This window comes from Podarcis bocagei (assembly GCF_964188305.1).
Source record: "Podarcis bocagei genome assembly, chromosome: Z".
In the NCBI taxonomy this organism is placed as follows: Eukaryota; Metazoa; Chordata; class Lepidosauria; order Squamata; family Lacertidae; genus Podarcis; species Podarcis bocagei.
Genome location: NC_138140.1, coordinates 12,039,528 through 12,055,168, shown reverse-complemented (window position 1 = coordinate 12,055,168; position 15,641 = coordinate 12,039,528). Strand labels below are relative to the sequence as shown.

At 44.9% G+C, this 15,641-nt stretch overlaps 1 protein-coding gene across 5 annotated transcripts in view; it reads left to right on the top strand.

The window, feature by feature from the left end:
- Positions 1–10,800: 10,800 nt before the first annotated feature.
- Positions 10,801–15,641, top strand: part of MVB12B (multivesicular body subunit 12B) — a 106,158-nt gene continuing 101,317 nt past the window's right edge. For 2 of the 5 annotated variants that reach the window (XM_081180338.1, XM_081180341.1), the window contains exon 1: positions 11,676–11,856. In XM_081180338.1, the coding sequence (XP_081036464.1) occupies positions 11,791–11,856 (66 nt within the window). In that variant the 5' untranslated portion in view covers positions 11,676–11,790. The other 3 variants (XM_081180340.1, XM_081180342.1, XM_081180339.1) reach the window with 3 other exon arrangements.

The window sequence follows — 15,641 nt, the reverse complement described above, 5'->3', positions numbered from 1 at the left end:
TCTCATGAGACAGATGCCAACAATATATTTAAGAAAACTATTTAAAAAATACTCCACATGCCTAGCTTTGATCTGTTAATTTCAGTGGGTCTACTCTGAGTAGAACTTAGTTGGAGAAACCCATAGTTTATATCAGTATCTTTTATGATACGCTTTAAATTGTGTTATACAAATGCCTTAGAGGGCTTGATGATTATATTAACCCCACTAAACAAATGCATAAATAAAATAAAGGAATTACAGTGCGGCAACACCTACACTTTGGAACTCCCTTCCTATTGATAGCTGACAGGCACCTTTGCTGCACTCATTTCAGTGCCTGCTAAAAACATTTTTGTTTTCACAAGCTTACCCAGAGACCTAATAAAGTTGATGTGAATTTTATTCTGTTTTTAGTTTATCCCCCCCCCATTTTTTTAAGTCTCAAATTATTGTTATTAATTCTAGATATTGATAATTATTTCTTTATCTTTTTTTTGCAAAACCTCTGATGAGTTTTTTTTAAAAAATACAATCAGTGTAGAAACTTTATTAAATAAAATAAATAAAATTTTGATGAGGACACTGTATGAAACCTGCATGTGTGAGCATCCTCAAATCCATGGAACTCTTTTCCCAGCAAGTCAGGATAGGGCCTGCACCCATTTTTATTTTAGAATTGTCATTGGAAAGTGACTTTGGACTGGTTCAAGCACTTTATTTATATAGAAGACTTATAAGCTGCTTAATCAAAGAAGCTCTCTTAAGTGACACATACAACCGTAATTAAAACACAGCTAAAAATCCACAACACTTTACAAAAGATTTAGAAAGCATTTTCAGTAACACAAGAGATAAAGTTATATAGGTGACTAAATTATGCATGTTGGTAGGCTTGCTGGCTTTTCCTTTTTTCAATACAACAACCTGAGTAGTATTCAGCTAAGAGGAGGTGATGGCTAGTATCCCTTGGGACTGGTAGGATGGAAGGCAGGGAGCCCAACACAACCAGAGACAATGACAGGCCGCACCCATTCGTTCTAGTTTTGTCCCTATCCACCACTCTGCAGAAATCCACAAGGGCAACATTAAGATTTCAGAAGGGGAAGCTGACTGGGTGTAAGTAGAAAGAGAGGTGGCAAGAGGGGACAACTGAGAGCAGACTGATATCGGAGAGGCTGTGCCCCATTTGCCCAAGCAAACCAGTCAGTCTCCACTAGCACAGGCTTGAACACTAAAAAGGTAAAGGGACCCCTGACCATTAGGTCCAGTCGTGACAGACTCTGGGGTTGCGGCGCTCATCTCGCTCTATAGGCCAAGGGAGCCAGCGTACAGCTTCCGGGTCATGTGGCCAGCATGACTAAGCCGCTTCTGGCGAACTGGAGCAGCACACGGAAACGCTGCTTACCTTCCAGCTGGAGTGGTACCTATTTATCTACTTGCACTTTGACATGCTTTCAAACTGCTAGGTTGGCAGGAGCAGGGACCGAGCAACGGGAGCTCATCCCATCACGGGGATTCGAACCGCCGACCTTCTGAGCGGCAAGTCCTAGGCTCTGTGGTTTAACCCACAGCGCCACCCGTGCAAAAAGAGGGAGCGCATGTTACATTTTTTTGCATGAAAAGTAGCTAGTCCCTATGAGGCAGGGCGAGATGGGTGGGGAGACACACAGCTTGTTGTGGACGATGCCTCCATCCTGAAAAAAATTAAAACCACCACCATATGTTTGCAATATACACAGCAATGTTTCCTGGCTACTAAGTACCAATTAGATGCTTCCTTGGGAAGCCATGGGTGCCCCCTTGCTGCCGGATCTTATTGAAACGCAAGGTTTATAAAAAATATTATTACACTAAAGATTGTCTCAGTAACAGCAGATCCATGGGGAAGCATTAACACTTCAAAATGTGTGCCAGTTTTTCCAGTTTGAGGAATCTTCTTGCATTTGTTAATGGGGCGTTGGGGGCATCTATTATGTATGGGGCGAATATTCCGCCTGCCAAACAACGTTGCTGTCTTAAAATTATTCTCCATTCTAAAGCAAAGCGGGGCCAGGGGTGGGGGGTGGGGGTGGGCAGCGGCAAGATAGACCATTGTATTTCTGATAGCCTTAAGACCCTGAAATGAAAGGAAGCGCAATATCAAATTCAGAGATCCAAGCTAGATCCGGACAATATGAGCCATACTTATATTCCATAGCTTCTGGATTGGCTAGGGGAATGGCCATAGCTCTGTGATACAGCACGTGCCTTGCATGCAGATAGGTTCAGTCCTTGACATCTCCAGGTACGACTGGGAAAGACAATGAAGTCAATGCTGCACTCAACAGACCAATGGCCTGATTCTGTATACAGTGGTACCTCGGGTTAAGTACTTAATTCGTTCCGGAGGTCCGTTCTTAACCTGAAACTGTTCTTAACCTGAAGCACTTTAGCTAATGGGGCCTCCCGCCGCCAGAGCACGATTTCTGTTCTCATCCTGAAGCAAAGTTCTTAACCTGAGGTACTATTTCTGGGTTAGAGTAGTCTGTAACCTGAAGCGTATGTAAACCGAGGTACCACTGTACAGTCATACCTCGGGTTGAATGTGCTTCAGGTTGAGCATGTTCCGAGTTGCACTCCGTGGCAACCCGGAAGTAACGGAGCGCGTTACTTCCAGGTTTCACCGCTTGCTCATGCGCAGATGCTCAAAATGACGTCACGCACATGTGCAGAAGCAGCGGAAAGCAACGCGTGTGTGCGCAGATGTGCCGTCACTAGTTACGTTTGCTTCTGGATGCAAACGGGACTCCAGAACGGATCCTGTTTGTATCCAGAGGTACCACTGTATGTGGCTCTCCAGTGTTTCATACAAGGGGTTTCTTTTCTGGCCTTACCTGGAGAGGCAGTAATTCAAGGCACCAGGAAGGAAGACTGGCCTTAAAGGAAGGCAACAATGGAGGATCAAGGAGGGCAATGGAGGGATGGGGTGGTTTGCAGAGGAGAACTGGAAAGCATTTGGAACCTGTTCAGCTCCCAGTAAATCACTGGGATTGTGACAGCCTTAAGAATTTTCCATGCCCCAAAATTTGTGGCGGGTAAAAGGAATCACAAATCAAACCAAGAGGCATTGTCTTGTCACTTGGATATTTTCTAGAAATACAGGATAAACACTGTGATAACAGATAAGTAAAATAAACAAATGAACATTGTTATCTATTTATGGATAAAAAAAGATTTGCAAGCCACGGTTCAGCCTTAACAACTTTCTGAGGCAGCTTTTGAATCCTGTGAAAACTGCTAAAGGTTTTTTTGGGGAGGGAAGAGGGGTCATTCAGAATGATATCTGTGGGCCCCCTCCAGGCCTATGATCCCATGAGGTGTCAGGAGCTGGAGTCAGGTGTAAGTCAGCAATAAAACAACATGGTGTTGGTGAAAACTCTTTATTCAAAGAAGCCAAAACAGTGCAGACCTAGTGATCACAGCAACTCTACCCAGTAGGTCTTCCCCCAATGTGGCAGTTGTGAGGCCTGAACGTCTCTGCCTCCCCACAGCTACCTAAGTCCCCGAATCTCCAGGGTTCCCCCCCCCCCAAGCAATCAGAAACTGTGTTTGTGCGCAACCAATCTCTTCTTTGCTCTTTTCATTTCTCTGCATGTTCTGGGAGACCAGGGGGGAGTGAAGCTGTTCACAGCAGGAGGGAGACTCCTTGGCTTCTTCAGCAGCCTGCTTCATCCCTGTCTCTTGGCCCACCTCCTCTTCTGCTTCTGAGCCTGGACTGCTCTCTGCCCAGCTTCTTCCTGCTCACTAAACCCTGTTGCCTCTTCAGCTTCCAGCACCTCCTCCTCCCAATCTGCTCCCTCTTCTCCTTCTGACCACACATCACCGTCCCACCACCAATCCCCTGGCTCTGAGCCTTCTTCCTCTGGGGGTTCCCAGACCCTCCAAGTGTCCCTATTTTTCAGGGACATCCCTGATTTAGAGAAGCCATCCACATTTCTGATTTGATCCCGGAATGTCCCACTTTTCCTTAGAATGTCCCAATTTTCATTGGGGAAATGTTGGAGGGTATGGAGTTATCTGACCCCCGAGCCGTCCAAAGGCAATCCTGTATGGGGAAGGTTGTTTTTTTAATGTTTAATGTTTATTATCTTTATATAGATATTGCAAGCTGCCCAGAGTTGCTGTGGCAATCCAGTGCAAGATGTGTGGGGTATAAATAGTAAAATTATTGTTATGGAATGGGACGTTCCTATTTCCATCAGAGAAATGTTGGAGGGTATGGGTTCCCTAGCTGGTTCCTCCCACCTCTCCTCTGAATCCAGCCAGTCCGTTGCCTGAGGTTCAGAATCTAGTCAAGAGGCTGCTAAACTGGTCAGACAAGTCTGTTTATAAGATAATCGCCTTAGCTGGCTGGCCAGGTACTGCCATTTACATGTCCAAAGATGTTGCCCCATGGCTGTGGAGACAAATAGGTGGGTCTTTCCCCACCTCACCTATTTGGATGCCACCGTCACCCTAGGAGGAAGCACAATAGGCTGAAAGGATGCTGTCCGTGTGTGCGTTTTGGCTGATGCTAGAAGCTGACACCTCTTACAAAACCATATAACATATCAAAAAGGCAACAGGCTAAAAAATAAATTAAGCACAGCATGTGACCAGAAGCTGTGTGCAGGTTCTGATTAAAACAGCCATTACATCCAATTACTAAAAATTGCAAGATGAAAAGCTCTGGCAAACAAGACCAGCTTCATCTGATGGCAAGGGGAAGAGATCACAGAATCAGGGAACCACCACTAAGAAGGCTCCTTGCCCACCTTGTGATAGAAAGCTGCTTTAACACATTCTGGTGATTACTGGTTCATCTTATTGCAACGGTGGGGAGCCTCAGACTTGGAAACCAAATGCAGCCATCTAGGTATCTCTGTCTGGCCCTTGGGGTGCTTCTCTGACCACAGCCCCTATTTTGTCTGTCTCTTAGTGCAGACCCAGGTCACTGAGCCTGAGCTTCCACAGTCGCTGCCTGCCATTAACCATGCTTGTGTTGCAAACGGAACAATCTGACAATCCAAAAGCAACACGGTAGGCTAATAATACACTTACAATACTTTTATATCACTACTGGATTATGTCTTAATTTACAATCAGATAGCATACAATATATACATGGTGACACACCAACTAATGAGAGTTTCAAAAATGTCTCATTTTATTTTATTTTTTTTATAAAATATTTATTAAAGGTTTTAAACAATACAACAATACAACAATACAACAAACACCATTCCAATCAATAAACCAAAAAAGATAAAAGAGCATACAAAACATACAAACAAGCAAAAAGAAAGAAAAAATAAAGCATAAAAAAGACATACAAAAAGATTCAATTTCTCAGATGCTATTTCCATAACCCTTTCTTGACTCCCTCACATCTCCCTTTTCTGTGTTCCCATTTAGAAATTCTTATTCAGCAATACTTCACCTTCTTTCAAATCTTATTTTATATTATATATTTCAGCTATTATGTCTCCAATTTTTCCCCTTTTTTATCAGTTATTTAAGCTTGACATAATATTGTTCAAGTTTTACCTCTGTTCTTATAAACCAATTTTGCAAATTCCTTTCAAATATGTCACTAATGCCACATTATCTTTATATCCTGCATCATTCTAACATTCATACAATTTACAATACTTTTGCAGATAGTCCTTAAATTTCTTCCAGTCCTCTTCCACTATCTCTTCTCCCAGGTCTCGGATTCTGCCAGTCATTTCTGCCAATTCCATGTAGTCTATCAGTTGCGTCTGCCATTCTTCCAGAGTGGGCAAATCTTCTGTCTTCCAGTGCTTTGCGATAAGTATTCTTGCTGCTGTTGTCGCATACATAAATAAAGTTCTATCCTTCTTTGGCACCATTTGGCCGACAATGCCCAAAAGGAAAGCCTCTGGTTTCTTAAGGAAGGTATATTTAAATACCTTTTTTAGTTCATTATAGATCATTTCCCAGAAAGCCTTAACTTTTGGGCACGTCCACCAAAGGTGAAAGAATGTTCCTTCAGTCTCTTTACATTTCTAACACTTATTGTCTGGCAAGTGGTATATTTTTGCAAGCTTGACTGGGGTCATGTACCACCTGTATATCATTTTCATAATATTTTCTTTCAAGGCATTACATGCCTTGAATTTCACACCGGTGGTCCATAACCGTTCCCAGTCAGCAAACATGATATTGTAGCCAATGTCCTGTGCCCATTTTATCATAGCTGATTTAACCGTTTCATCCTGAGTGTTCCATTTTAACAGCAAGTTATACATTCTTGAGAATACCTTAGTTTTTGGTTCTAACAGTTCTGTTTCTAGTTTCGATTTTTCCACCTGGAAGCCTGTTTTTTTGTCCTTATTAAAGGCCTCCCTGATCTGACCATAGTGTAACCAATCTCGCACTTTGTCCTTCAATTTCTCAAAACTCTGCAGTTTCCGTGTATCTCCTTCTTTTTCTACTATCTCCCAATATTTTGGCCAATTGGCCTCCATATTGAGTCTTTTCTGAGCCTTAGCTTCCATTGGTGACAACCACCTTGGGGTTTTGCTTTCTAATAAATCTTTATATCTTGTCCAGACATTAAACACTGCCTTCCTGACAATATGGTTCTTGAAAGCTTTATGAGCTTTAACCTTGTCGTACCACAAATATGCATGCCACCCAAATACATTATTGAACCCTTCCAAATCCAAAATGTCAGTGTTCTCTAGAAGTAGCCAATCTTTCATCCAGCAGAAAGCTGCTGATTCATAATACAATTTCATGTCTGGCAGGGCAAACCCCCCTCTTTCTTTAGCATCAGTTAGTATTTTAAATTTTATCCTGGGCTTTTTGCCCTGCCAGACAAACCTAGAGATATCTTTCTGCCACCTCTTGAAACATTCCATCTTATCCACAATCTGTAAGGTCTGGAACAGAAACAACATTTTTGGCAATACATTCATCTTTATAACAGCAATTCGACCCAACAAGGAAAGCTTCAGTTTTGACCAGATTTCTAAGTCCTTTTTGATTTCTGACCAACATTTTTCATAATTATCTTTAAATAGGTTCAAATTTTAGCTGTCATATTAACCCCTAGGTATTTCACCTTTTTAACCACATTCAAGCCTGTCTCCTTCTGAAACCTAAAAAATGTCTCATTTTAAGGCTCGTATAATGTCCCTCACTTTGGGACATTTTTTTAACTCATATTAGTTGGTGTCACCATGTATATATTGTTTTATTCTTTTGCTAATTATGGTGTTTTAAATGTGCATTATATATTTTACGTCCTTTAGTAACGTTTTCTTTTGAAATCTTTAAGATAATGCTTTGCTTTGAATGTATACTTCATATCTGACTTTCTTCAGTCATGTTTTGCGTATTCTGGATTGTTTTATTTGATGTTTTAAGGGAGGTTGCAAAACACTTTTGAGATTTTTTTTAAAATAAATAAATAAATAAAGCGGTATAGAAATGAAATTAGTAACAGCAGCAACAACAACAACAACAACAACAACAACAACAACAACAACAACAATAATAATAATAAACCATCCAGACTACAGCCAGTGTTCCTGCTCCATGCCCTCCTTGAGAGCTATTTCACTCTTTCATGTCTGGAATTCTATGCTGCAGGACAAAGTAATAGTTGCCATTTCAGATTACTTTACATAGGAACAGAGGAACCTGTCTCATTCCGAGTCAGAGTCGTTGGTCCACCCAGCTCAGCACTGCCTATACTGACTGGCAGAGGCTCTCCAAGGTTTCAGGGAGGGGTCTCTCCCAGCCCTGTCTGGAGATGCAAAGGAAACTTTTATAAGTGAACCAGGGAGTTTTTATATGTGAAGCAGATGCTCTGCTCTCTGAGTTACAACCACTTTATCAACAATAGATCTATGGTCCAGGGGCCCAATACCTATGAAGCTTTTGTAGGAAGAAACCCAAGGAACATGATGAGATTTCTTTCGGAGGCTATGGGCATATAGTGGGGATCCGACAGTGTTGATAGTGATCACCCCATCTTTCTTCAATTCATTTGGGTTCCCTGAATGTAATGCTGCTCCTTTGAGCTGTCTCCAACTAAGTTCCACTTAAAGAAATCCCTCTGAAATCAATGCACCTACGTTAGGCATGTCCACAAGTTTGAATGGGTCTACTCTGAGTTGGGCTAACACTGGGTGCAACTTTTTGAATTCAATTTTGGTTTTAAAATTGTGAAATGTTGCCACTGATGCATTTTCAGCTACTGATGGCTCACTGTTTTGCCAATTAACACTGCAGGTTCCTTGGTAGTCAATTGCTGAGGAAAAATATATTTTCATTTGAACAGAACAGGAAAACCTCCTCAAACAGCAACAACCCCCCCTCCAAACAGTAAACCTCAAATAGTAAACAAGAAATAACCCCAAAGAAATACCGTAATTTTCCCCACCAGACCTTCACCCACATACAACAGAATCAGTGGTGAGAAGCCTCAGCAGTGTTTGCTCCATCCTCCTCCTACCACATTGCCCTCCACTATTTGTACCTGCCTCAACCAGGTGAGGCTGGATGTCTCCACGGCTGCCGCCTGTACTGATTGGCGCTGCTAATACTGGCAGGAAAGGTTGGCTGCATGAGGCCAAACCTACATCTCCTCAGTTTTTCTTCCACATTTTCCACTACACTCACCACCCGTATTTGGGATTAATTACTGAGAGGTTTTATCCAAATGTGGATTTTTTTAAAAGCTAAAGATTAGTGTTTTTCCATCTTTAAGGAAAATCTGTACTTGCTAATACAAATTTAAATATTCTGATATACGCTTGATATTTTTAGGATTGCTATTTTGAGTCAAAATGGTCACTACTTTTAAACTGTTTTAAATTATGGAATCTGTTATGCTCTTTCTTTAAAAGGCACATTCTTTGTGCATGCATATTATGTGCAGCTGTGATTGTCTTAATAACCCTGTATTATATCGGATATTTATTGTCTGCAAACCAACTAAACTACTACTTGTTTTATTTATTTGCTTCCATTTATGAATAGCTTCCCATAAAAACACTGTAAAAGGTGTTTGACAATGAAACGGACTACCTCAGGTGATGAAATCTCCTTTGTGGGAAGCTTTTAAGCAGAGGTTGGATGGCCACCTGTCAGGGATTCTTTAGTTGCGATTCCTACATTGCAGGGGGTCAGACTAGATAACCCTTGGGGTCTCTTCCAACTCTACAATTCTATGAAATACCCTTCCAGTAAAAAAAAATAAAAAATAAAAGCAATAAAAACAATTCCATATGTAAAAACAATTCAAAACAATTCCGTATGATATATAACTCAAAACAATTAATAGAATAATAGAACTGTAGACTTGGGATCCCAAGGGTCATCTAGTCCAACCCCCTGAAATACTAAGCATCCATGACATGGTGACCCATCCAAAGAATCCCCACCCAAAAAAACCCATTTAGAACTATAACATCAAACATTGATTAAACTGCCTGTTGGAATAAAAATAAAAAGTTATCAGTAGGCACCAGAAGTTCAACGGGGGGGGGGGGGGCGCTGCTGTCTGATCTTAATTGGGAGGAGTTTCACAAAACCAAGCCCATAATACTGAACGCAAGGCTCCTGGTGAATCCAACGGGTGCATCTGGGGCACCACTAACATTGACTCCCCCCAAGTCCTCAGTGGCCAGGGATATAAGGGATCAGGCGGTCCTTGAAGTATCCTGGATCCAAATGGTTAAGGGCCTTGTGAATTAATACAGGACTAAATGCAGTAATGTAAGGGTGTTTTTAAAAAATTATATATGCAGAGGGGGTTTTTCTGCCAGTCCTCAAGGGTACACAGTACTGGCACTTCTCTCCCCCCACCCCATGTTAAAAGTGTGCCACCAGCATCAAGTGAATATTGGCACTTTTTTCTATAAATAAAAAAAGCACTGCATATATGGATACACTGGCAGAGGAACGGGAGTGCGGAGGGAGCGGACCGCCCCCGGACCACTATTCTGGTAGGGTGCCATCGCGGCAGACCCCCCCCCCCGGACACACGCCACGCCCCCAAAGGCAGCGCGCCACTTCCCCAGAACGTGCGCCATGCCCATGGGCGGCACACCACGCCCCCAGGGGGGTGCCAGTCACCCCCCCGCCTGCTCTCCTCCCCCAGTAGCGGAGCATGCAGCTTCGCCACTGTATGGATATGTTTGTGCGAGCCACTTTGAGAATAATTGGGAAACATGGCAAATAAATACATTTGATGGTAATAGCACCCTATGGAACTCACTGTTACAAGATGCAATGACATTTGCTGATGATACAATGAACTCTAAAAGGATCTCTTCAAACTGGATGAAAAGGGAACAAAAAGGCAAAGGCAATTTGATGCAAAAGCAAGCGTCAACTGATGCACACTGGGGCAGTGTTGTGTACTGGTGAAGTGTGTTGGACCGGGACTTCGGAGACCAAGGATCAATACCCACAGTCATGAAGCACCCTGGATGAATTAGGGAGGGTCACTGGCCTAACCATAGCTGTCAACGTTTCCGTTTTTTAAAGGGGAATTCCCTTATTCCGAATAGGATTCCTCGCAAGAAAAGGGAAAAGTTGACAGCTATGGGCCTAACGCTCTTCACGGGATTTTTGTGAGGATAAAATGGGGGAGAACCACACACACACCACCATGAGCTAACTGGAGGGAAAGCTGGGATATAAATGCAATAAATAAATAATTCCTAATTCCATATATGCAACAGCTAGGGTCTGAAATCGAGATGACGGCCCAAGGAGGTCTGGAGATTGCAGTGGATCGCTCAATGAAGATGCGCAGCAGCCTTGAGAAAGGGCAAAGGCCCATCTAATCTGGCATCCTGTACTCACAGGCTAATGGAACGTTTGAAAGCGTGGCCCGCGCGCAACAGCGACTCTCTCCGCTCGCGGTGCCCAGCAGCTGCTATTCAGAAGCATTACTGCCTCCTGCGCTGGGAAGCTGTATATGCGCTCCTGAGCCAAAGCTGCATAGGATTGCAGCCGAAGAGGCACCTCTAGCTCTCGTGTTCGCCAGGTGCCACCCTGGGGCTCTTCTTCCCCACCACCAGGAGACGCCTAGGGTTCAACCACGTGCACGCCGTGCGTAGGGAAGCGAGAACAAGGCGTTCGGCTAGGGGCACCTCGCCCTATCGGGAGCCTCCCCCAAGGTAGTAAAGAGGGCGGGCGTGATTTTTAATTTTACTGTATTTTTAAACGGCAACTCTACGGGAGGCCTCGGCGTGGTGGAGACGACGAGGCCAAAGGATTCCATTTGGGAAGGGCTGCCTGGGCGTGCGCCCTGGGCGCAAAGCGTAAGTCTCCGAGGGGCCCCTGGTGGTTGCGCTTGGGACGCAGGAGGCTCGTTCGGGGCGGGGGCCAGGCTCGCCCATTCATTCTCTCTGGGCCGGTCAGGGTGCTTGGGAGGTGAATCGAGAAAGCAGAGCGAGCGGCAGTGCGGGCTCCGGGAGGCAGGGGGCTCTGTGCTTGCGCCTCGGCGCCGGTGTCTTCTCCTCCTCGTCGGAGCGCCTCAGAGGCGGCGCCAGGCTCGACTCGGCCGCCTTCCTCCGCCCTCGCCCATGGCTCCCGCTGGCGGCCTCGGCTCCTGATGGGCTCCTGCGCTCGGTGCAACGGGCTGTTGGGGAGCGGGGGCTCGGTCTAGCGCGCCCGCCCGGGTAAGGATCGCCGCCGCCGCCTGCGGGCCCTGAGAGGGCCGCCTCTCCTTCCCACTTGCCGCTGCTTCTCCGCTTCTCCTCCTCCTCCTGTTCCTGCCTCCGCTCCCCGCCCTGCCGGGCAATGAGAAGCTGCTTCTGCTTGAAACGGGGGAGCCGGGATCAGCCGCCGCCAGCGCCCCGGGCAACAGTTAAGTGTCTCCCCCCAAGGAGCCTTCGGGGCCAGGCCCGGCTGGCCCACCCACCCCCTTTACCCCCCACTCCGGACTGGGCCCTGCGCCTTCTCCTTCCCCTGCTTCTCTTTTCTCCCTGGGGGTGAGGGCTTTGCATTGCTTCCTTTCCCCCCTCCCCACCTCACCTTTTGGTTTTGTGACCTCCAAACCCTACACACACCTTGTGTTGCAGGGGTGCCTTTTGTTGTAAGCGGGGCTTCCTCCGCAATAGATAGGATGCTTCTCCTGGATTGAGAGGGGGGAGGTACTCAAAACAAGCCGACAAACAAACAACAAAACGTGCTCTAGGGTGCTAGTGATGGTGGGGGCATCCCTCAGCCGCTTCCTTTCATTGTGTGGACACAGCTTTCCCTTGTTCGAAATCCTCTGGGAGCCTGAGAATGGGTCTTGGTTTAAGGAAGAAATAAATGATTTCCTGGTAAGGATTCATAACAATGGACTGGCCTTCAGCCTAAATATCTGTTCCCATCCCTTGTCCATCTCCTGATCCAGAGGAAACTATAAGTATATATCCCAAACAATCAGTAGATTCTAACCAATCAGTGGAAATCCAGCCAGGCACATGCCGTGGGGCTAGACCTACTCAGAGTAAACCTACTGAAACTAATAACCATGGCTTAATCAGGTCTGTTGTTTCCACTGGGTCTACTCTGAGTAGGCCTAGCATTGGCTACAACAGCCCATGTTATTCAATATGTCACGTGATGCTTTGGCTAGGTATTTATAACCCTCTGGCTACCAGCTGGTACCATCCTGCCATTTGTCGACTTTGTGAAGCACCACTGTATACTGGGTTGAACTGTTGACTGCTTGGCCTTGGCTGGTGCGCCCTGCTTTGATTGGCAGCTGATTTCCCAGTCCTTTGATGAGAATCTCTCTACACACATGATGACAGGTTTAATACAAAAGTTAAACCTGTCATCCACTGTCTTCTTGGTAGGGTGTGTTTCTGGGCAGAGCCACAGCATATGGTTCAAGCACATTTAACAGAGAGCCTGGGGACTGTAGTTTTCCCCTCACGATTCCCAGCACACTTGACAAACTACAGTTCCCAGGATCCTTTGAGGAGGGTGTCATAGGCTTGAATGTACTTTAAATGTATTGTGCGTTTCTTCCTGTTTAAAAAGTAAGGTAACATAAGACAGATCCATAGGACAATACATTTATGAGGTGAATACAAAAGTCACATCCTTGTGAGTGAGCTCTTGAGTTCTCCAGGCGAGGTCATGGTTTGGAGAACTTGTGGTCCTCTAGATGTTGCTGGACTCCAGCTCCCATCAGCCCCAGCCAACATTGCCATGGGTAAGGGAGTAATGGGTATTGGAGTCCACCTGGAGGGTCACAGGTTCCTTATCTGTGAGCTAGTTGTCAAGCAAAGTAGAGAGGGAGGCCAGAGGGACCCAACTACCTTAGTGTTAAGACCAGGGGTCAGCAAACTTTTTCAGCAGGGGGCCGGTCCACTGTCCCCCAGACCTTGTGGACCCCCAGACTATATTTTGAAGGGGGGAAATGAACGAATTCCTATGCCCCACAAATAACCCAGCGATGCATTTTAAATAAAAGCACACATTCTACTCATGTAAAAACATGCTGATTCCTGGCCCGTCCGCGGGCCGGATTTAGAAGGCGATTGAGCCAGATCCGGCCCCCGGGCCTTAGTTTGCCTACCCATGGTTAAGACCATCAAGTCCGCATTGAAGTTGAACATTTGAAGATTCAGAACGGATAAAAGCCAAGTGTTTTTTCATGCAGCGCATAATTAAATTAGGGAACTTGCTCCCACTGGAGGCACTGGTGGCCATTAGCTCGGGTGGCTTTAAGAAGGTTGGACATATTCATAGAGAATCAGACTGCCAATGAGTTCTTCTTCCACAGTCAGATGCAGCAGTGCTTCTGAATACCATAGGAGAGGAGTTGTGATTGTGATTGGGTTCTGCTTGAGCGTTTTCCATTGGGGCATCTGGGCGACTGCTGTAAAAACAGGATGCTGGACTAGATAGGCTATTGGCCTAATCCAGCAGGCTCTTGTTACCATACATTCTTATGAACATGGATTTTTTTTCTTGTTCTTTTTTAAAAACAAACAACAAACAAAAAACCTGTGCAATTTTTCATCTCTTCACACCCACCTCTTAGTTACCACTTCAGGTAGGATGATTTCTACAACACTCCAGCCCCAGCTAATGTGAGCCATTTAAAAAACACATTGCAGTGAGATATATCAAATTTTTTTTTAATACCGAAAGTGTACAGTATTGCAATGAACAGGACTTTGCAATTTGAAAGGGAAGCTTTATCATTTTTTTGAAGATAGAGTCACAGAGCTGTGGAACTCCTTGCTGCATGAATACAAAGGGTATTATTAAGACATATCACTGTAGTATTTTGGGGTGGAGAGCTCTGTCCTAAGAGCACTTTAAACAAAGTGATAAACCTTGCAGGAAATGAAAACAGCACCTTTGTTGGGGTGACTGGTGTTGTGATTGCTCCATCACGGCTAGAAAAATGAACAGCAATGTGCAGCTCCAGATTGTCAAGGGGTTAGAGCACTGTACTTGCAAATAAAGGGTCACTTAAGTTTAGAACAGGGGTGGCTAAGCTGTGGACCTCCACATGTTTCTGGACTACAACTCCCATCAGCTGCAACCAGCGTGATCAATATTTGGGGCCCATGGGAGCTGTTGTTCCGCAATATCTAGAAAGGGTACAGGTTCCTCAACCCTGGTTTAGAAATGGAAAGAGGGTGCGCCACATAAATTCACAGAATTACAAACAGTTGTGTCTGTGTGCGTGTGCACGCGCACACACACACACACACATACAGAGCAACGTTCCTTTTATAAATCTAAAACTCAGGATCATTTGAATGAGTTCAGGGCTTTCAAAACATAGCCTACTTTTTCACACGAGGCATAATTGACAGTACGATTCTAAGCATGTTCATTCAGAAGCAAGTGTTGTTTTTGTTAGTGGGAGTCGGTGGCCACTAGCTTAAAAGGGATTATATAGGAATTAAAAGTTCAGGCAGCCACATTCTGCATTAATTGAAGTTCCCGAGTGGTCTTCAAGGGCAGCCCCTGTAGCAAAATATCGCAGTAATCCAATTGGAGAGGTTGCTAGACCACGAGAGTACACCTGTCCAGAAATGGTGACACAGCCAAAGCTAGAAAAGCAGACCTTCTGTGACACCGAGTCCACCTGGGCTTCTGGTGACAATGCTGCATCCAGGGTACATACACCTGAGCTGGCAGGTCTGTTGATAGTAGGCCTCTTCCACCCAGCTATACTGGTCACATTAAGCAGATTCTCAAAGACACGGCTCTCTTGCATGGCCTTTCAATTGATGGGGCTGTAGCTTAGTTGAGCTGTGCATTTTTGCACCCAAAAGGTCCGTGCTTCAATCCCAGGCATTTCCAGGTAGGACTGGGAAAGAATCTTTCCTGAAACCTTGAAGAGTCGCGGGCAATGAGTTTGGGCAGTTCTGAGCTAGATGTTTGCAGGGAGCAGATATAATTGTTGGCACAAACAATTAGCATACCACATTGTCTGTATTCTGATGTTTCCTTAGGTCACATTCTTAGATCTTATGTTTAAAGCACCATGATAGTAAAAAAACACCTGTGGCTTCCTCCGTAAAATGCTGGGGACAGAAGTTTGCTAAGAGTGCTGAGAGCTGTTAGACTTCTAACAGAGCTACAGTTCCCAGCACCCTTAATCTCCGGGTCCCAGGATTCTTGGGAAG